Source organism: Pectinophora gossypiella, chromosome 5, assembly GCF_024362695.1.
Source record: "Pectinophora gossypiella chromosome 5, ilPecGoss1.1, whole genome shotgun sequence".
Lineage (NCBI taxonomy): Eukaryota > Metazoa > Arthropoda > Insecta > Lepidoptera > Gelechiidae > Pectinophora > Pectinophora gossypiella.
In genome coordinates this window covers 8,609,982-8,633,698 of record NC_065408.1, presented here as the reverse complement: position 1 = coordinate 8,633,698, position 23,717 = coordinate 8,609,982, and the positions used below count along the sequence as shown (strand labels likewise).

General features: G+C 34.1%; 3 protein-coding genes and 1 long non-coding RNA gene across 5 annotated transcripts; all 4 read left to right on the top strand.

Moving 5' to 3' along the window:
• The first annotated feature begins 904 nt into the window (after window positions 1-904).
• On the top strand, window positions 905-4,161 carry LOC126366790 (endocuticle structural glycoprotein SgAbd-5-like). The gene is made up of 4 exons (XM_050010040.1): window positions 905-1,005; window positions 2,433-2,569; window positions 2,996-3,191; window positions 3,897-4,161. Exons 2-4 carry the CDS (start codon window positions 2,433-2,435, stop codon window positions 3,945-3,947), a joined length of 384 nt encoding a protein of 127 aa, XP_049865997.1. The 5' UTR covers window positions 905-1,005; the 3' UTR covers window positions 3,948-4,161.
• A 580-nt stretch (window positions 4,162-4,741) lies between these two features.
• LOC126366769 (larval cuticle protein LCP-17-like) lies at window positions 4,742-13,069 on the top strand. The gene is made up of 6 exons (XM_050010010.1): window positions 4,742-4,895; window positions 5,202-5,326; window positions 5,774-5,984; window positions 11,733-11,857; window positions 12,396-12,564; window positions 12,943-13,069. Exons 2-6 carry the CDS (start codon window positions 5,202-5,204, stop codon window positions 13,006-13,008), a joined length of 696 nt encoding a protein of 231 aa, XP_049865967.1. The 5' UTR covers window positions 4,742-4,895; the 3' UTR covers window positions 13,009-13,069.
• Window positions 6,271-8,935, top strand: LOC126366813 (uncharacterized). Its single transcript, XR_007566393.1, has 3 exons — window positions 6,271-6,516; window positions 6,662-7,811; window positions 8,504-8,935. It is a non-coding gene; the product is annotated as an uncharacterized LOC126366813 (long non-coding RNA).
• A 1,067-nt stretch (window positions 13,070-14,136) lies between the features above and the next one.
• LOC126366805 (endocuticle structural glycoprotein ABD-5-like) lies at window positions 14,137-16,292 on the top strand. 2 transcript variants are annotated; one of them, XM_050010059.1, is made up of 3 exons: window positions 14,137-14,663; window positions 15,495-15,619; window positions 16,085-16,292. In XM_050010059.1, the coding sequence occupies exons 1-3, from the start codon at window positions 14,661-14,663 to the stop codon at window positions 16,290-16,292; spliced, it is 336 nt and encodes a 111-aa protein (XP_049866016.1). In that variant the 5' UTR covers window positions 14,137-14,660. The 2 variants fall into 2 exon arrangements, with proteins under 2 accessions (XP_049866016.1, XP_049866017.1); XM_050010060.1 differs by lacking the exon at window positions 14,137-14,663 and having other exon boundaries at window positions 14,683-15,619.
• The last annotated feature ends 7,425 nt before the right edge of the window (window positions 16,293-23,717 follow it).

Sequence of the window (23,717 nt, the reverse complement as noted above, 5' to 3'; positions counted from 1 at the left end):
GATAACGTTTTGTATTATCAACTATCCTTCATGAACTCTACGGATCTTCCCAAGACGCCATCTATGTAAAATATGAGAAACTTTAACATGCGGTCCATAAGGTCATATTGAATCTTGACATTTGCCCAGCTAAGGTTACAAGATATTGCGAAGCTCATCTGCTTAATTGTAGAAATATTGAGGTTAGCCGCTAGATGGCTCGATACAGAAATCGAAAATAATTCTCGGCTTTTCGGCTCGAGAAAAATTATAGGGCCACAGTGTAGGTATGTTTGTTTGCTTAAGTATAATATGCGTTTTTGAATATTCTTATGCGCATAATTTATATACCTCCGCGGTCTTCACCTCCCATAATTATCTATTATCGACTATTTCCGATATGGGAATAAAAACATTGATACTATGAGGACCAGGCTTTTTCTAAGGTCAGGCTCAAAAATATTATCCACAATTTATAAAAGTATCAGGTTACTTAGCTCTATATGCAGCTTATGTACAAACTCCGGAATAAACATTATACGGGTAACTATCACCAGATGGCATTTACGAGATTACGAAAATCATACATAAATATAAATAATGTATTATATGTATATAAGCTTCATTTCTACATGATCAAATGAGGACCTTCAAGAAACTTTAAGGACCACATCGTATTTAAACATGGCCGACGCATTATAATTATTCGTCATTATCATGTACATCATACATTAATAACCTTCAGATATAACCATCATTAGCGTTCGTTTTTAACCGACTTACTATTTTATTAGACTGATTTTGAAATCGGAACTTTTTTAATTACTTTTTATGTATGAAATCTATATCGATATGTGGACTTTTCGTCATGTATATCTTGTGGATACTTGTTTTGCTTTTCATTGATAGAATGTATAGATAGTTTTTTTTTAATAGCACAAGAACTAAGACCAGATATAGCACAAACACTGCGTGACGAGGTTGTGTTACGAGTTTGAGGTCACTTACCTATAGACGGTACAAAACGTAAGTGTTCATATTTATTTTTAATAATTGTATGGATAATTTAATTGTAAACACTAAAAATAAATTCAAAAAATAATTACAAAGTAGTAGTATTAATATGTAATGTATATTGAATGGCATATTAATGTTACATATTGCTACGCCGCATACAAAATCAAAAGTAAATAAAATCTTGCTATCGTATATATATACAGGGTGTTAGTGACATCGTAACGAAAATTTTAAGGGATGAATCAGGCCATGATTCTGAGTTGATATCAAGTGGAATTTTCCGTCGTAAAAGTATGGAACTGAAAATAATAAAAAAACTCAAAACCTTATTTTTTGTGATTACAGTGTAGGGAGCGCTGGTAATTTTAATAAAACCCCACACAAACAATTGAATGAACTGTATTACTTAGGATATTAATTTAATTACAAGATCCAAACATTGAGACGCGTTGGCTTGCTCGCGCTAGAGATGTGACTGACCATAAATGGTAGACTATTAGGTACGTCCCATACATACAGGAAATTACATTTGATATCAACCTAGAATTCATTATGGTCTGACCCACCCCTCTCAGTATTCGTTACGGTGTCACTAACACCCATGAGTTAATATCAAATAATTTAAAAAAAAACTAAAAAAAACATTAATTTTGCGACGGAAAATTCTACTTAATATTTACTCAGCATCATGGTTGGTACCATCCCTGTCAGTATTTGTTACGATGTCACTAACACTCTGTATAATATGCTATATTAATAAAATATTGCTAGGGGCTGATTCCTGGCTCTTATCTATATGATAGACTATTTGTGAACCTACACATTTACATACACATCACACTAATTTTTTTGACGAGTCTTTTTACAGTTTTGCCACAGAGGACATTAACTTTTGGGCAGACAAATATAGAACACTAAGGGTACACACCCAGTTTAAATAATAAAATAAAACAACAGGCCCGAGGGTGTATCTGTTGGAGCCATGGGTCTACAGATAAAAAAAAAATATGCCCAAATTTTTCGGTGGCCAAATTAACAGATGTGGTATTCGCTATTGTTCTTGTTAAAATAATTTAAATTTACTCATTTAGTTTTGTGTAATATGTGGAAAATATCGTGAGGAAACCTACATTCCCGAGAAATGCATTTTCCGAGCTGTGTGACCTAATTTGTATTGGGCTGGTTTTCCCTTCGCGGGTTGGAAGGTCAGACAGGCAGTCACTTCTATAAAAAACCGGACCTGTCAAATCTTCAGGTTAGGTTAGCGGACCCTTGTGATAATGCTGATGATGATGATGAGGATAAGGAGATGATGATGAGTTTTGTGTAATAGGTATGTGTTTGTTTCGGTCGAATTGGATTTTACTGTAATGGCTGAATGTAATACTGTAAAAAAGAAAATAAATAAATACACATTTCTCTTATATTAATTTCAGATGTTACGTGCGCTGCTAATATTAGTAGCGATATCAAGCACCACTACAGCACCAGCATACGATCGCAGCAAAGACGCTCAAGATGAGATTATTGATTATGTTTACGAAAACACAGGACAGGGAGGCTACTTCTTCAGGTAACTTTCCTTTGGGGGTAGAACTGGGTAAAACACTGACCCCGGTGGAGCGCTACATCTCACAATGCCAGAATAACGAAAAATTGTGTAAAAACTTTGCTGATTTCAGCTGTTCTTCTGTCAATAACCTATATAACGGGTGTAAAATACCCGTAGTTCGGTCAACAAATGACTTAAAGTATGTTAAAAAGAATAGGTAGTACACTAAAGCTAGTATGTTAACTCCCTAAATACCCTGAACACATTCTTAGCATCCCTCTTAATCTCGAAAGGATAATCTTCGGTTTCCTCTCTTGCTACCTGATCTATACCTAAAGTTATTTTTTTTAATATTCTCATTTAACATTTAGCCTTGTGAAAAAAGCAGTTAAAGATATATGCATATATAAACATTGGAACCGAAGTATAAGAATTTTCCAATTTCAGATATGTAACTAAAAATGGCTTGATGAGAGAAGAAAATGGTTATCAAGTGAATGTAGGCGAGCCTGACCAACATATTGTAGTGAACGGGGAATATTCATACAGAGACCCTGAGGGCAATTTACACATCATCAGATACACTGCAGATGAGAATGGATATAAACCTGAATTTGAAGATGAAGTCCCTGCTACTGCTGTTGTAAGTAACACTTATACGTAACATAACATAAAGTAAGCAGTCTATATACGTCCCACTGCTGGGCACAGGCCTCTCCTTGGTCAAACGAAGGGATGAGGTGTTTTTACGGCTTATAGTCGGGACATCAGGTGATCAAGCCTGCAGTCCTTACCGAACAAAGGACAGTATCACAGTGATTTCGCCAATGTTCCCATCGGGAATCGAACTCGGACATCGGGAATTGAGCCTAACCGCTAGACCACGAAAACTGTCAGACCACGGAGGCTTTTACACTTATATCTACATGCAATTAATTAATGTCCGATGGTACACAATTCTTTATATAAATTTCGAGATACTTTACCAAAATACCTGTACTTTGACAAAATAATCTGATCCAATAGAAACATGCTGAGATTTTAATATTGTAAAATCAAATCTGCAATACACCATTAAAAAATAGAATATATATATACTGACCAAAACAAACCAAGACCAAGTGATTCCAATATATTTGAATATGGAGATTTGTATATTTGAATAATGTATTGTATTTCATAGAATCCAGTACTGAATGAAAATAAAATATCATGCTATCTGCGAGGAACTATAATTGGCTTTCTGTGTTTACCATAAGATGCTACTATGTTAATTATAGCTGTTGTTTATCCGATCATAAAATAAATAAATAAATAGATATCATAATTTTAAAATTTATATTTTCAGGAGGCTATATCTCTGCCAGGTCCATTAGTGGCAACGCTGTTAGGTGGATGATGAAAAGACGATCAAAATGGGAGTAAAATGGATGACTGGTTTAACAGTATTGTAATATTTGAACACAGTGATAATTTTGGTATTGTATTTGTACTAAATAAAAATCTTCTGTCAGAATTAACTGATATTGCTAAAGTTGCCACTAAATTGAAAATGTATTTTTTTTTTTTAATTAAAGTATGAGCTATTTTATTAAATGTATTTATATTACCAACAGATGTTTTGTTTTAGAAACTTTTAACTCATCCTTATCCTTAGAAAATATATTTTAAAAACTTGTTAAACCAAACAATAAAAAAGATATTCGTTTTGTGAAGACAGTTTTCATTCAAAAGTTCATCTTCTCAACTATGTATACGGGGTGTTAGTGACATCGTAAATGACATGAATTTTGCGACAAAAAAATCTACTTGATAATAATTCAGAATCATGGTCTGAATCATCCCCCTCTGTATTCGTTACTATGTCACTAACACCCTGTTGGTATACATGGTTTCTCTTTTATCAGTATTAGCGAGCGAAATCAAACATGACCAACTCAGTATTACGTATAATAAAGAGTAAAAGATCACAAAATTAATAATAATGTAAAAAACCTAACTTACACCCCCGTTGCTATGCGTCATATTATTATAATCTACAATACCTAGGCAACGGGGTTGCCAGATCTGACATCAACAATCAGAGTTAATTAATTATTTAGTTCCACAAATGGAATGTCAATATATTTATAGACGCTTTATTTTAAAACGATCGGATCTTGTAAAGAATATTAATTTTGTTACCTGCTCCGATGTTTGCGTTTTATTCGTGCAAAAAAGGCGTCCAGTTATAATATAAACAGTGGGCGCTGAGGTTGTGTGGCAAGTCTGACCGATTTAATTACTTGGAGGAAATTGTAAGTTTTGTAAATGCTCCGTACAAGAACAACAGAAGGCTCCAGACACGGTATGTTATTTATTGGCTTCGCGGAACCCGTACTTTTAAAAAAACTATTTCACACTTTTTCATTATATTCGACCAAATGGTGTCGGGTGCTTTACCAGGGAAGTAGCTAAATACAATGCACAGAAAATCAAGTGAAGAATTCGGGAACTAAACTGCCTCTTGAATCTTGGGGCGCGTAATAGATTCTCGCCTAGAGAGAAATTAGATTAAGTGTAGTAGGTACTGACTTAAAAATATAAGTTAAAATCACTCCCCCACGTTTTTGAATAATTTAGAATTACTTATATAATATTTTATTTATTTTAGATGTTATGTATCCTACTAATTTTAGTAGCGATATCCAGTTCTGCAACAACTCCAGTAAATCCAGCTGATGATATAGTTACTAAATTTGAAAACATAAATGATGGATCGGGGAACTATTATTTCAGGTAATATTGCTACAACTTTGTCAATCTTCATTAAGTATAACGATAAAAGTGGACTTCTATCGTGTGGATTGTGAGGTAGATTACCAACCCCATCACCAGCCGCAAAAGGCCCCTGACATGGCTCATGTAACGACTACTTACTTAATAATTATAAATCAATTAATTAACGAATTAATTCATTATTCCATCTACTACTGTCCCACTGCTGGGCACAGGCCTCCCCTCAATCAACCGGAGGGAGTATGGAGCATACTCCACCACGCTGCTCCACTGCGGGTTGGTGGAGCCATTTTTACGGCTAATAACCGGGACCAACGGCTGTTGTTTCATCATAATAAATTAAATTATTTCAAATGAAATCAAATACACTTTATTGCACGGAACTTATTTTTTACAATCAGACATAAGATATGAATAGAGTACAATTTACATTACTTATTATTTCAGATTTGAGACGATATACGGGTTGCGAAGGGAGGAGACTGGTGAGTTGGTGAATGCAGGACAGCCTGACCAACATATCGAGGTTCACGGGGAGTACTCCTACGAAGATCCCGAGGGCAAATTACATGTCATCAAATATACTGCGGATGAAAATGGTTACCGATTTGAATCCAAGGACAAACCCTCACGACCATACTTCGACCCAAGTCAAATTGTAAGTACCGTCGCCCCCTTACGTATATTATACCCATATAGAACTCAAATTAAGTACCGTACCATAATTTAGTATTTTTTATTTTACGAAAATCTTTATTTATTAAGTCATTCTCTAAAAAATCCATTTCTATTATAATATTGTACAGTGGTCGTGGTCTAGTCGTGGTCTTCGTGGTCAAGTGGTTAGAGCATTAGGCTCTGAAGGTCCGGATTCAATTCCCGATGGGGACATTGACGAAGTCACTTTGTGAGACTGTCCTTTGTTTGGTAAAAAAATTGCAGGCTTGAATCACCTGATTCCCGAAAAAGTAAGATGACTCTGGAATGCTTTGGAATCCAAAGCACGTTAAGCCGTTGGTCCTGGCTATTAGCGATAAAAACGCCTCCACCAACCCGCAGTGGAGCAGCGTGATGGAGTATGCTTCATACCTCCTCCGGTTGATTGAGGGGAGGCCTGAGCCATAAAAATTAAAAAAATATATATAAAGCCAATTACAACATACATAAACTCACGCCTATTTCCCACCGGGGTAAGCAGCGACTATTGAATTCTATTTTCTTTGATTCTGAACCACTTCTGTTGCTTCCTTCACATTCATAAACCGTTTCATGCACGCACGCCGGTTCAGATTAGATCGTACTGAACGTTTTCTAATTCAATTACAATTTTTCCAGACATTGGGTACATTTACTTCTGGTACTTTACCTGCACATTTGGTGGCAACCTTGCTGAGCGGATAATAGTACAACTTTTACTAAACTTTCATTACAAGGAGTGATCTTTTCTACTGACATTCATAATTAATAATTACGTTTATAAATCAAATTATACAACCATTAAAGAGTGAATAAATGTATCGCAGTTTTTATATACTTAGTGATATTATTATTGTCCTAGTTCACCTAAAGGGTTTAGTTTCTTTAGATCCGTTTTATAACACGTTTTATGACATCGTAACGAAAACTTTCAGGGATGATTCAGACCATGATTCTAGGTTGATATCAAGTGGAATTTGCCGTTGCAAAAATATGGAACTGAAAATAACTGAAAAAAAAAACTAAAATTTTCATGAATTTTCCGACAGAAAATTCCACTTGATATAAACTCAGAATCATGGTCTGAATCATCCTCTTCAGTGTTCGTACCGGTGTCACTAATAGTCATACGTACGTGTGTGGCTACCTGTATGTAATTGTACGGGGTGTAAGTGACATCGTAACAAATACCGAGGGGAATGATTCATCTCATTATTCTAAGTTAATATCATGTGGAATTTTCCATTGCAAAAATATAAATTAAAAATAATTTAAAAAATATACGCAAGTAAACGGAATACTCTTCATGATATTAACTTAGAATCATGAGCTGAATCATCCCTTTCAGTATTCGTTACGATGTCACTATGACATACAATACAATACTATTATAATAATAATACTACTATAATACTATTAGATAAGTACACAAACATTAAAATATTGAATATTGAATAATTACAATGTCAGAAATTCCTTTTTATTATACCAAACCTTTTTTTTCAGTCTGGTATTTATTTGCTGGTACTCTTTACAGTTCTGGTACTTTTTATGGGCAGCAGATAATCTTCAGATGACTAATAAGTACCTAATTCTACCCTACTTTATTTATTTTATTTTATTTATTTTATTTATTTATTTTTTACTTAAACAATATCTTTACAGGTATACCCAATGCGATATCGATACATAAATGCGATTAAATATTTTATAAAACAAAGTATGAACACACACACAACATAACATCTAGTACCCACTGAAATAATTTAGAGACCGTTCTGTGAATAATGTAAGTATAACTTACATAAAATATACTGAAATGTAACAAGGACTTATTATTAGGTACACTCTTTTTTTCCTGTACTCGAAGGTATATAGGGCCTATTTGCCTGTCTTATTTTTTTTGTTTCTGTACTATATACTCAATAAACTATAAAAAAATATATTACATTATGACGGGTTTAGGCGCCGTGGTAGACCTCGAAAGAGATGGCGTGTCGATTTGGACGCTTGCCGGAGGGACTGGCCTGAGTACGCACAGGAACGCAAAAAATGGAAAGAGGAAGGGGAGGCTTTTGCCCAGCAGTGGGGTCTTGTAGGCTTGATTATATTAGATTAGATTATACTTAGTAGTAGAACTGGTAGAGGAGTTACAGTGATTGTTATAAAGAAAATGTTACAAGTATATTAACTTTCTACAAATCGAATGTACTTAAGTGCTAAGTGAATTTACTACGATAATCGAAGCCCACGTAGACAAAGGCGCAAAGCTAGTTGTTTTATTTTATAATTGACCTCTTTGCTGGTTGATTACGTTATTACACGTTGAACCGCGAACAAACCATAAAATGACCTTATGATGTCTGTGACTCTAGTAGTGCGCATGTGTCAGTACATTCCGTAAAATTAAAATAAGAAACATGCAGGCAAGTACCAATACACTACTCTACTCGTAATTAAATTAAATCAATTTTTTTACAGGAAAAAATAAATTCGAGTAAAGATAGGTAGTGCCCTGCTCTTGCGCTTCGTTTTGCTCGTCTTGGTTGGGGCACTCCTATGCCCCCAGATAATAACCTCTCACAAATAGGATAAAACCCACAAAGACAGAAAGCTCGGTGTGAAAGGAGTACTCAGTTGCGAGCTTGTTTTTTTTTAATTGAGAGAAGCGCTTTTGACAACAATCTCACCTGATAGTAAGTGACAATGTAGTCGAGAATGGGACATGTTTATCTAGAAAATGGCTATTCGTTTAGTTTGTAATTTATAGGTAAACAATTTCATCAAGCTAAGGTCTTTGCCTGTCAGTGGGATTAAGTAGCCATGTATTTGTAATGTTTATTTCTGTTATTTGTACGTACTTACATCATTTTACGCTAATTTTATTTTATTTATATACTTACTTACTCAATGTTGCAGGTAAAATATTTTGCATTTATATTCAGCGCGTTAGTGAATATTCCACCATCTTCAACTCAACAAGCTGTGGATAATATTATAACATATTTGTATGAAAACAGCGGGACTGGTGAATACAAATTCCAGTAAGTAAGTAGTTTATGGAATGCATTTATTAAGGATATCTAAGTCAGCCAAAAAAATATACTTACTTATTCTAAATTGGCTTAAAATATTTTTTTCTAAATATATTAACTAAGTTGGGAACATAAGGCTATCTTACTACGATGCTTTAGTGGCGCCACCAAGGTTGCGCCACTGCTATCAATTTATTGCCGGCACCCAAATCGCGAATAATTTACCATCGGTAAATTCAGCCTGAAAAATGTGTAGTAATAACAAAACTTCCGTCGTAACTTTGCTTGTAATTGGCCTTTATTTACTACTAAGTATAACATTGTGGGAATTAAACTGTAAGCTCCCCAAACAAAAATAAAATAAAATTAATGATGACAATTTATATTTTTTTTATGAAATAGATTCCTCAACGCTAATTCCAGTAAATATTCTTAAACTTACTGAAACTATAGGTTGTTTTAGTTATTTTACTTTTAAATTTTACGTTGCGTGCATAAGTATTTACATTTGACTAAACGCCTATATTGTTATTCTATACAGATTTATGACATCAGACGGTACTACTAGAGAAGAAAGCGGTAAATTTGAAGCCGAAGGGAATTATGTTATCAGAGGATTTTATTCATACATCGATCCTTCGAGAAATGAGCAATACGTTTCGTATTACGCAGACAAAACGGGATACCACCCTACTTTTATTAAAAATCCTGTAAGTATCCTTATAATGTTTAATTAAAATAAGTAGTGTGTTAAAGCTATTTATGAACAAAGTACTGAATGCTCTATCGAACTCATGTCATTATTTTTTTATTTTTTGGTTATATAAAATTGTCCGTGTCTTTAGCTTTATCCGCCGCACACTAACTAATACTAATTCACCTAGAGGGGTAGTGTTTTGTTTAGTTCGGGGGGGTTAAAAGGGCCTCATCGAAGCAATTCAAATTCAACTTTATGCTTGTATGGCAACCGGTCGAAAGCAATTCATCTAAGAACGCAATATTGTAATTTGACATTTGCGCATATAAAAGTAAGTGCGCAATGACAAAAAATGTCAAATAGCAATATTGCTTTCTTAGATGAATTGCAACAATGTGGACGTTTTAGACACCTCGTTTATAATTAATATTTTAATGAAATCTTATTTATGAAATTAGTTTTATAAAACTAGTTTTGTTATACCCTTTTATAAACTAGCATTTGCATTTTCAGAAAATTAACAATTATTTTAGAACCCTCAAATACCTAACTACAAATTTTATTACTTAATTTTATTGTTTACTTTCAGGCATTCCCTGTAAGCACGGTGCAAGGATTACCTCCTGCAATAGTAGCTTCACTTGTTGGTTAAAATAAAACAAATAAGTAGGTAGCTTTAAAAGGACAGCTGCCTAAATTCTTTCAAGTTGAAAACTGTGTATTATATATTCTTCTTTTTATAATTGCGTAAATAATATTATTTTGAAATATTTTCACTACGTTATAATAATATTCTCATTAATATTATTCCTTATACCAAAACCTGTCCTATTTTCCTCACCTGACTATTATTGCTTTTTTTACAAATCCTTATTTTTCCCTTTCACACAGTAAAAATTCAGAATACCGTGGAATTATTTAATACATGTGTAGTTAACTATTGTCGGTTGACTTTTCACTTCAAACCTGTAGGGCTAACATGCGCAACAAAAAAAAATAATATGTCGTTTTGTCGATTGGGCCTAATATGTGAACCAAAATAAGCCATGTCGTTCTGTCAAAATACGAACAAAAAACGTGACACACATGTTAGGGGAAAAAAAACAAACTTATCGTTTTCGACAAAATTTATTGAATTGATCGATAATTTTATCACGTTGCCGTTGAACCAACTTACTTACTAGGCTGAATTTGCATCTTAAATCAAATACATCAACGTTTTTAAAACTTATTTTACCTTGGTTCTCAAAATGCAGGCATAAACAATATTGCATAACTTATCTTTGCCTTTATATTTAGAAACTTAATATGACACATCTGAACATCAGTGACCTAAGACTTGTTTGTAACTCCGAGAGAGCGCTAGTGTCTAGATTAAGAGAAAAAAAAAATAGAAACAAAATTTTATTAAGTAAGCAACATGCAGGTGAGTACCTACAGCAAAACAGAATTATATTTTGTTTAACCTTCTACTGTAAATTGTAAAACATTATCAGCTTATCACAGAATTTCTATTCTGTACAAAAAACCCATTTTCTTCTTGAACACGTTTTATAAATCATTATGTTTTTTGTACTACATCCTTTGATAATGCCTAAATTGATCGTTTATAAAGTCAAAATGAATAAAATTTTAACACGAAATAGTAATGTAAAAATGTTTACTTACCGGTAAAAGAATTAGGTAAATACTTTTACAGCAACAAAATACATTTTATAGCATTTTGGGTTAAAAAATATATAATTCTGACATATTTTTTGCATATTCAATTACTTATGGATAAAAAGTTTAATTATTTTACTGCAGTTATTTATGATTTTATGGCGTCATACAAAATACTTAAACACAACTGCATTAGCTTTGACATTTAATAAATATTTCATTTGATCCTATTAGTCTATACAATAGATTATACAAAACCGTGTTCAGTGCTCTATTTATTTACTTTTATCATATTATTCCGTTATTTGCATTACAGGTAAAATGTGCTGTATTTATCTGCATTGGATTATTGAATATTTTACCAAGTTCAACCCAACAATACACCGTTGATCCAACCACGTTTTTGTATGATAATCAAGGGAATGGCGAATATAGATTTATGTGAGTATTTTTATTGTTGTTGACATAATATTTTTTTAATCAATATTAACTTAAACTGCTCATTATTGCAATTATTATGGTGGGTCTTGGAGCAACTCATATAAAAACAAAATTTAAAATTCAATATAACATTTTAGATGAAATGGGCAGAATAAATAAATATATTTATCAGCAATATGGTCGATTACGTTCATCATATTACAACTATTCAATTATTATAATATATTATAATTACCTTAGTATGTCGTTTCCGTATCTCAAGCCTATGGAGTCCCGGACTTTTGGAAGGCGTGCGTGGGGCCGAAGCCGACACGTAGAGGCCCCTTAAGACCATTTAATCTAAATGTTGTGTGACACCAACCGGCGATTATCCATGTATGCACTATGGAAGTGCACCCAAAGCCAATCCCCAGTTCGTGTAAGACTATTGCAGATTATGGGTATAATGGAACTGGGCTATTGGGTTGGGGGTTAGTGAACCGGATACTGGGGCTATGGAGACTATGGCGTCTGCTCTAATTATAATTGTAATTTTCAGAATGAGGACGGCGGATGGCACTGAGAGAGAAGAAAGTGGTAACTTTGAAGGTGAAGGAAACTACATTGTAAAAGGATATTACTCATACTATGACCCTGCGGGGCAGAAGCAATATGTATCATACTATGCAGACAATACTGGATACCATCCTACTTTAATGAAGAAGCCTGTAAGTTTTCATGTTTTTTTTTTTAAATTACTGTATTTATGGGCTCTGTGGTTCAGTGGTTGAGCGGTGGGCTGACGATCCAGAGGTCCATGGTCCGAATCCCGGTGGGAAGTTCACAAAAAAGACTTTGTGATAGCAGGACATTGTAGACTGATCACTCAATTGTCTGAAAAACAGATGATCCGTGATTTTAATGGTGGCTATTTTCATCACTTTCACAGTCGTTTGCAACTTGGCTAACGGCTTCCAAGATCAGGGATGGTGGTTAATAGTATTATAATGCAGTGAATTATAAAAATCAATTCTATTTAATTTTATAATTATATATACATATTTTTAAAAGTAATATATTTTGAATTAATTGTTTCGTCCTTTCAGTTACCTGGTGATGTTCCCTATTCCAGCCCACTTCCTCAAGCACTAGCGGCCACGCTTATTGGTTGAATACACTCAAGCACACCTCAAACTAATTATGTTAATGCTTATAATACAAAATATGACTAAATTTTTCTTTTATTTGCTCATTATTTAACAATGTTTCTCAGTCAGTCAGATAATGGGTATTTAAGTCAGAGGCTTAGCTTTATAAATGTTAAATAATTTATAGAGGCAATGAGTGAATGTGACTGCTACTTTATATTGTATAATAGTGGACTAAAAAATGGACACAAGTTGTGTTGCTCGGGGGTTTGGGAAAATAATTGCCTACAAAACTGATTAAGATATAAACTACGAGTATATACCGGTAGTTAAGCATAATTTAATTTTATTGGTTGTATGTGTCGTGTTCCAGTATTTAACTAGAAAATAAAATTAATATTTTGATATCATTTTAACGATAAAGTTTATAGCAAAAAACAGAAAATGACAAACAATAATTTGTGTGGACTTTAGTTATTTTCTCGAATGCCCAGAAAAAGAGTCGATTTTTTGTTCAACAGTGTGTTTAACCAGTCATCATCACTAATTTAAGAGCCACCCTCTTGTCGGTGTAACATTCTCCGTGTTATTTTAGGGAAAAATATAGCAGTGGTTTCCCTCTTGCCTTCCGCCCCGCAGTACTGAGTCTGTCGCGAGTGGGATGGCCCCCAGAGTAGTCTATTTTCGTGTTATCTAGTATGCGTACTAGGACAGGAGTCCTAGTACGACTTTGAAATAGACAGCAGCAGGGAGGACAGGAGTCCTCCATCTCTGAATAGTACTGACAGTTACTGCTGTCTGTCAGGTTCCAGGCTCCCATCTCCGCCTCTGCAACCGTTTAACCAGTAGTGATAGTAAATACAGCAGGACGTCATTAATTTAGCTTGATGCATACAAAGCCAGGAGAGTACTACAAACAGCCGGATCGTGTTATCTAGTATGCGTTTAAATTCAATATCCTACGCTCATTAGTTAATCATATCACAATTTAATATGTGTATATGTTTATGTATACAACTTGTTAGATCTTAGTCATAATGATGGCTGAAACTTCCCATTAAGCAATCCAAATATATTGTGGTGGAAATATCTCGCAACTTCATTAGGGGTACAGTTTGAGATGAGTCATTGGATACTAAGTCCACTTTGCAATTTCTTACCCAAGTTCTCCCTAATAAGTTTTGAATGTGTGTTAGTGTGTCCACATAAGGATCCGTAGACATTGCTTCACAAGTTACGTTTGTTAAGCAGCTTATACTTCTGTAACTTAAAACTGTTAGAAGTATGAAGAATTACTTATGTGCATGTGCATCTGTCACATTGGTCTAATATATTATAATTGGGATATAGTGGGGAGTTTTTGTATGTATGTAAAGGTAATAAAGCGGTTTGTTGTATAATTAAACTGGAGTAATCATGAGCGATAAAAAAACGATAAATAAATGTCTATTAGGTGTACATAGCAACATTGATGTCGTAAACGTCCAACTGTCCACCTACAACAAAGTGTGACGTTTTATAAGTGTCAATGACACAGGGGAGTCCTTGGCGACGCATTATTTGCGAAGGAATGAGGTCTAGACATGGCATTCTTGAGGAACAGGATATAAGGAGTGGGCAGTGGACCCGCCTCACAGTCCACTTGCCTTCACAACGTGGATACAAGGACAGATATAATGGTGAGTCCCACAACCAGTTTTTAAAACGCTTTTAATATAAAAAACAACATTAATAAAAACTTAGATAGTTTTTTCATATCCATAAGTTATGTTATATATAGCTATACTTATAATTAATCATGTAATCATTTGTCTTTATTAATCATATTTAAAGTTTAAGAAGAAAGAGCTTCCAATCTCAAATTGATTACTCTCTACTATGGATGACATACTATGGCATCCGATAATGTCTGCCATATTCCATTAGGGTTCATCACTTTAGCGTAATCAGTCGACCGGCACACATAGCTCTGCCTTAGCCTTTACATTCAGTTACTCAGAAGGATACACCATAACTCACATTTATAATCATAATACGTGTTTATAAAAGGTTCAAAGGTTACTTTAAGGTCACACACAATGATAATTTATGAATTTTTAAACGCTTAATGTCAGTGTCAAACTAGAATAGCAAAGCTCATCAAGTATCAACTTGATCGAAGTGGGTACACAATTATGAATCAACTATAATACAATCAAAATAATGTATGAGAACCCGGAATTGGAAGTAGGAAGTCATAACCAAACAAGAGAACTTTACATTAAAAACGCAAGTTGAATAGAAGTTAGACGGAACCAGCCATCGTTGTAATAACGTCACGATAAGATAAAAAGATTTCAAAATACTGAAATGCTTAAAAGGTTTGGTTTGTCTCCGCCTACGCGAGACATAATATGGCTTAAACTAAGTCCCTAGCAGTGGTTACTAAACAGGTTTTTTGTTTAATAAATTTCACATTATATCGTCAGTTCGGATGACACGGTGGCCTTGACATATGATGCGTTGCGCAGGTAAGAGGTGCCTATCTTCTGTTGGTAGCCGTGGTTGGGATGAGTGTGCCGGCAGCCATCGGCCTTCAAACACAAATTAACAAATTAGTATACAACAACAATGGACTCGGCACCTACAGTTTTGAGTAAGTTAACAGACAACATTATTTTTATGTAGGTATGTCCAGCTTAATTTAAATAAATAATTTGAAAATGAGCTGAATATGTAAATCGATGATATCAACATGTCATAAGATTTTTAAATTGTATATCCTTTTATTTAAATTTTGTATAATATCCGATTTGTTTTTATAATATTGTAGTAAGTAAATATTAGCATAGGCACGTTAAGCCGTTGGTCCCGGTTACTACTTACTGGTGTAAGTTAGTAGTCGTTACATGAGCCATATCAGGGGCCTTTGGCGGCTCAATAGTAACCCTGACACCAGGGTTGATGGGTTTGGTAATCTACCTCACAATCCACACGATAGAAGAACAAGCATAGATAATACTTGTGCAGGAAAATGTAATCGACATTGTGATATTCAGAGAAAGCTAATTAAGGCGCCTGCATAAAAAAAAAAAGTCTTTTGTATATTATTTGTTTTAAGGTTCGAAACATCAGACGGGACGTACAGACGAGAAAATGGTGGTATGGTCCCCAAACCTGAAGGAGACGGTTTGGTCGTTCGTGGAGAATACGGGTATATAGATCCTCAGGGCCGCCACTACACTGTAAGATACATTGCCGACGCCAACGGGTTCCAACCATTAAACGACATTGAGGACACTAGGTTCAATGATAGAAACATTGTTTAATGAGTATATATATTTTTTAAATTTAATTTTTGGTTTTATTTGTCCGAATTGTTCCTATTTATTAAATATTTCAGTTTCAAATCAAAGCAATCAATGATATGCACAATAATATTCGGTATTGGACACGATAAAATCAGAAAAATAAATAATATATTTGAAAATAAAATAACGGAATTTTATGGTTAACCAAGTATTTTATCATAAAATATTCTGCAGTTTCTTTTTATAGCTGCATTTCCCAATAGGGCAAGTTGGTTTCTGGTTGGAATTTGCATTGCAGGTGTTTCTGAAATATCACTCATAATGTGCAAAATTACAGGCTGTCTATCAGCATACGTCGTAAGTGCTATTAGTTGTATGTTCGACACAAATGTCTAAGCTTTTAACGAGATTAATTCTTCATCTCCGCATATTATAGGTGCTCGGCTTAATCGGGTTCAGTGTTGCGGCAATTTATACCTAGTGAGTGTCGAAATTTATCGTGCATTAATCTGCATAAAGTTACATAGGGAGGGCATAGTTCAATCTGTTTCGATTTCAGTGAAGATGTAGAGTTGAGGAGGATTTTCCCAAATGAATTTCCTCAAGACACTATCAGAAAAAGCGGCTCGTTAGATCCAGAAGTAAGAAATTATTGATATAATTATTGTTTCATTTATTCCAAATATTACTAACTTTGTTATTTTTCCCAGCATTTGGGACGTTACACGGAATTGAAACATTATTTTAAGTATCCGAAGACAAGACTAAACAGTCATTTCGAGGAGCTCGTGTGCTACGAGGAAGGTGGAAAAAAGGTAACATTATGATTTATGCAAATACAAGATTACAGAGATTAGAGATGCTCTATCACGCTCGCTTACAAGTTGTTACAAAATGATCCTCTGATATTTATCGAAAAACGATATACGTATGCCATGATGATCATGTACTTCACGTTTTTGTACTGTATTACTTAAAATTACATCAGACATACCGCATCAAAATAATTTAATATTCAATCTATTAGTTGATAATGTAAATTAAAAAAGTAGTGTTCAAACTATATAGTGCAATGCCAATCTAACAATAGTATTAAATAATTTTAAATTTTCAAAGTGACACGCATTTTCCATCAAGCTTATTGACGTTTATTTCTAAGAAAAATGGTAACGAAAGCACATACTAGAAGATTATTACGACCAACTTGCAAAAGTCATGTATTATATTCGCAGGTGTGTAAACCTAAGTTCACTCGAGATTTTGACAGCCTTATAGAAAGTGAACGAACCAAAAGAAAATTATTCTTAGCAGATGAAGACGTTAGACAAGAAAAGAACTTAGGTAAAATGACGGGCTCAAGAAGAAAAAAACATTCAAAGAAACTTAATCGTCCTCATAAAATCAAAAAACACAAAAGGGGAAGGAAAAACCATGTAACTAAACATAAATGTTCTTTAGAAGATTTAAGTTTACATGCAAGTGAACATCAAAGTATAGAAAATCTGAACAAAGGAATGCGCCAAAAGAGAGAAACAAATAAGAATTCGTCTGAATCTGTATCCATGACTAGTGACGAATATTACTCTGACGAGAATTCTAACAACATAGAATTATTAAATTCAAACGAAATACCAAGGGTAGTAGAAAATAGTTCAACTACTATAAAAGACGGTACGGGGCGAAACCAAAAAGAGGACGGAGAGAGTTTAGACTTAAGCATAGAAAAACTTTCCACACGCAAATTAGTCTTTAAACCGATCAAGATATCGGAAGAGGATGACGACTTAGCGTACAATGTGATAAATCAAAACGGTCGAAGAAATAAGGGACATAAAAAAGTAAGAGTAATCATATTTAGAAAACAATTGAAGGATATCATGAGAGGTACATCCTTAACGAATGCTGCGACTTCAAGTATTGTATCCAACAACACATCGAGCCGATTTCATCATTGATTTAGTAACACCTACTTATGTTAAAAAATGTTTAAAATATGTTACATACTATTCTACGTTCCTTTCTCAAATAATTGTTTTTTTAATGTATTCCTTCCGCATCTTGCAGGAAATCAAAAAATATCGTATTGTCAGGAAAAAAAAGCAGGGAGCTAAACTGTCGTCGGATTTTCATATAAATAATAATATGATCGAGACATAATATTTGTAATAACATCTACTTACTACAAGTCACTACTTTTAAATTAATAAAATAGTGGGTAATTTATATTGTAGTATAATTGTCCTCCTCAAAATACTACCTCCATTCATGATAGGAATGATTACCTTGTTTCTACCGTCTTTAAGGAACACAGGCTCAAGTTTATACATAACATAACATACATAAACAATTAAATAGCCTATATGTATACGTCCTACTGCTGGGCACAGGCCTCCCTTCAATCAACCGGAGGGGGTAACGATGAATGTGCAAGTTTATAATGTATAAAAAATAAATTACCTATAATAATATGCCGACTATCGCCCTTATATTCGAGAACTCCATAGGTATTTGAAATCAGTAATGCCTAGGTAACCCACCAAAATACTTTAAAGAAAATTTTTACTAATAAATATACAAACATACATAAACTCACGCCTATATCGCACTATGTTCTTATTTTTTTAGTTTGTCTTGTTTACGCAGCCATTATGGAATTCCATAGTCTCTGCTTACCCCGGTGGGAAATAGAAATGAAGATGATCGTAAAATAAGAAGTACACTTAATTAATGCTGTGATTTAGATACTGTACACAATGGAAGCACATTACCTTAATAAATAAGACCCTAAAATAATATAAATAAAAATATTAGTAACTTTAAAAACTAAAACCGACTATGGAAAAATCACGCTCTAAAAAGTATGAAACCAAAAGTAAAAAAGTATGAAATGTGGCGTCCAATATGGAAATAAATGTTTTCTTTCTTTCTTTTTTTTCTTAAACAAGAATTTATTTCTCTGAAATTCTTCCGAATAGTGATGGTTACGAGATAGCCGAGAAATATGTCACTCAAACCATACTACGTTAATCAAACACATAACCTTCCTTTTTGCTTCGTCGCAGTCGGGTAAAAAGGGTACGATTACGTGATCGCTATACGGTCACTCATGTTGTCGTTTATATGAACTTGACCGGATTTTTCTGGTTGATCAGCTTTGAGATACCAGTTAGCAGTACTTAATTTATAATTGGTAAAGATTTATAAATCATCATTAAGCTTCCGATAGGTAAATATTACTACACTGTAGTTAAAAGAATATCATAGGTAGGTACTTAATAATTAAAAAAGGTATTTATATTGCCAATAAATATAAATATTTCTATATACATACATGTAGGGAAGTAAAAATACTATGGAAGGATAATAAATGGGACTTTGATTGTTTATGGTATGAATGGAGGATGGTTAATGAATGGGACGTAAGGCAGTTTTAAAAAATAAGAAAGGCGGGTCTATGGTGGGATGGCTGTCAAGGTTAGAGGATAAAGGATAAAGTTTTTGTTTTTTTTGGTTAAAATTAATTAAAATAGAAGGAGTAAAGATATTTAAAATATCCCGTTTTATTTCTATATCCCACATACATACCCATAGGTAACCCTACAGGTACGTCCCACTACTGGGCACATGTATCCCCTCAATCAATCAGATACAATAATAATATAACAAAATAGCATCATGCCTGCATCCCAGAATGAGTAACCGAAGGTTTATAGTACATCAATTCCTCGACAGATATGTTTAAGTCAAGTAAGTAAGTAATAGGGCGAGTCCATTGCATTTAACTGGGCACAAATCCTGGAAACAACATGATATTAATTATTTATGGTCCAAACATGGATTCAAACCCGTAACTCTACGATATAAGTCACGCGTTCTTCGAACAGGGCCTTCATGGATTCATCTACCAATATAGGTAATATTTAAATAATTATAAATTCTTAAGAAGAATTGTAGCGTTGACAGCGGATCTCCAAACGGCGACCCACGCTACGGCGAGTCTCTTTACGGCGAGTGGCCTTATTTTCCCTCTACGTCGAGCGAGTTTTGATGTTATAGTACAGTTATGGTAAAGAATAACGTTAACTTTTTTAACAGATTTGTAAAATAGACTTGGATCGTTACTCGCCCGAGGAGGACAGTTACTACTATTCCGCGCAGCTGGAGAGCCACGTGGACCGTCGCCGAGTCTTCTGCTTCATGCTGCTCTGCTTTACAGAAGATGAGCTGGATAGAGTCGTCTCATCATTCTAAACACTAATACATGTCATCTTATCAGAGTAATTGTTTTATTTACTATTATATAGAACATATCTGTATTCAGATGCCAATTAAAAACTTGAAGAAGTTTTCTGTCAATTTGTGTCTGTAAAAATAACAATACAATACACACTATTTTACAGCAAAAATATTACATTTTCTTAGAACACAAACACGGTTAAGCGTAGTCACTCCATCCATGGGTGTACCTCTGACTAGCACAATTGGGATAATCGTGAGGTAATGTTATGAAAAAATACAACAAAACAGTGAGTATACATTGTTGTAGTAAGTACATTACAAATTAAAATAGTGAGCAGGTGCGAAAATAATACAGGAATGAACGTGGCTTTAAGTATTTGACAACCAAGTAAAATTGAACCCAATTATCATACAATTCAACTGAACTTTGCTTGGCTGTCAAATACTTAAACCCACGTTCATCCCGGGTTTATTTTTTATTTGTAACGTGGATAATATATAAAATGACGAAGATACACAATATTTTTGTAACGTTTTTATGAGTGTGTTTTTTAACTGATGTTATCATCTAGTACATCTCTTTTCGTTACTTATTATTAGTCAAGTTATCAAGTTTTTGCTTTTTATAAAAAGCTGTTATACCAGTCGCGGTACAGTAGTATCACTGGTTTTGTAACCTATTCTTCTTATGGAAAAGGAATGATTGAGAGCTAAATGCTTTAGGTTACGCTGATTGCATTTTGTTGCCGACTATGGATGATGACGCTTTAATTGAATAACATAATTAATGAACATACAATCTATTTATGGTGTGGAATGAAATAAAAACAGAATGAAACGTCGTGTATATAGTCTTAAGCATAATGAAGTCAACCTATATGAAATGAAGCATCACATAGTATGATAAGTAAATAGCCAACTGTCGAAGGCTTCTCCTGCAAAGTGTGTGGTAGAATTCTCTTGCACAGCCATGAAAATAAGAGCATGACCCTGCGACTATTATAGTCGTGAATCGTCTAAAACAGACGTGTGAGGCCTATGATGACAGTAGATGAAGTAAATAACAGATTTTCATCCCTGCTCTTAAGACATATATGTATTTCCCTAGCGATATCCCGTGATCGCGGGGTCCGAATACCTAACTTGAATATTTGACAGGTTGTTTTTACAGAAGCGACCGTTCTGACTTTCCAACCTGCCTTATCAACGTATTTTATATATAACGCGATATCTAACGAGTGAGAGTTATGTGTATTTTTTACTTATAAGTACTATAACATAACATAACAAATACTTTATTGCACAAACAGGAAAAAAACAAAATTAAAAACAAAAGAGAAATAGAATGTGAATGAATAATATACTATCTAACATAGATCAAAATTACAAAACATGAATTATTTATTGACTGATATAAAATAAAAATGAACATAGTTTACTTTTAACTATTTCCTACTTCCTAAATCATAAAAGCTTATTGCTCTTAACTTTAAAATGCACAATCAAAGTAAACTAAAATTAGTTATGGATAATAAAACAAATCAGTAAGCTGTAACATCGTAAAAGCGGTCACCACGAGCATAAATTGTTATTGCTACACTCAAAGTTGACACAGTTACAATACTGTTCAATCATATACCCATCGTTTGAAGCGTTATGTAGTGTATTCAATATTTATCGATCACGCCTAGACAATACCCAATACAATGACTACAATAGGTATTACATAAGTGGTCAAGTTTGTAGTTTCACCCGGACGCATTTGGAATATCTGAATGTCTACGATCTGATAGCATTGGATGAAGTTGTAATGACGTTCCCATAGTCTAAAAAAATAGCTCAGCTCAGGGGTTCTCAAAGTGTGCGCCCGAACAATGAAAGTTGAGCAGTGAACATCTATTTATCTACTCTTCTCTAAACTAAAGTATTCGTGCGTATACAAGTATATTTTTTTATTTTGGGTCTACTTTGTGTCTAGTATCTTATGTGGACTAGCTAAGTCCACTAAGGTACCGAGACAAATACTAAACCAATCGCTTACATCACGAGTTAGTACTTCTTAGGACTAAGTATTATCTTCAAACTAAATGTGGCTCTGTAGTGACAGTGACTGCGGGTGTGAGTTTGTTTATGTATGTGTGTGTACCGGGAACTGAAAATCTTTGCGAACCCCTGATTAGCTTAACGGAGCCACCTACAAATAACATCGTGAAGAAACTGCCAGAGGAAAATGACATAGACAAGCTGTAACCAGCAGATAAACATTCAAATTTCATGTTTACGGCCTTCTTATTACATTTTATTTGCTACACTAACAGAATGGCTATTGGTAATACCTACTTATTAAGCTTAATAAATCTTAAACAGCCTCCGTGGTCTAGTGGTTAGAGCGTTAGGCTCACGATCTGGAGGTCCAGGTTCGATTCCCGATGGGGACATTGTCGAAATCACTTTGTGAGACTTTCCTTTGTTTGGTAAGGACTTTTCAGACTTGAATCACCTGATTGTCCGAAAAAGTAAAATGATTCCGTGCTTCGGAAGGCACGTTAAGCCGTTGGTCCCGGCTATTAGCCGGAAAAACACCTCCACCAACCCGCAGTGGAGCAGCGTGGTGGAGTATGCTCCATACCCCTCGGGTTGATTGAGGGGAGGTCTGTGCCCAGCAGTGGGACATATATAGGCAGTTTATATATGTTAGTATGTACATTTGACTATTTCATTCGAAATTATTATCATATATATAATACATAACCGGTACAACCAACACATAAGTAATGATAAGACAAGTAAATAATAAATGTACAATAACAATTTAACATAGCATAACGCCTAATCCCTGAAGGGGTAAGCAGCTGTATAGTATCTACACCCACTCCTCGCCAGCCGTATATGTACGTATTTAAATGTGTTTATAACAATATTCGCAGAAAAGTTACATTATCATTGTAATAAGCTGAGCAAGGCTTGCTCGTTAGAAAATCCTTCAAAGCCAGCAATAAAAATAAATAATGACTTAAGTTACTTAAAAAACTGAACATTCATGAGTTTATCATGTTTAATGCGACATGTTACTTTAGATAACATAAGCAACATGTTATATTCAAAGTTTTCTTATTGTCCGGTCACTTGGCATTTGCCATCTAAGTACAAAACTTGTAGTAATTGACACCTGTCAAAGGCTTATAAGAAAACGATGAAAACCAT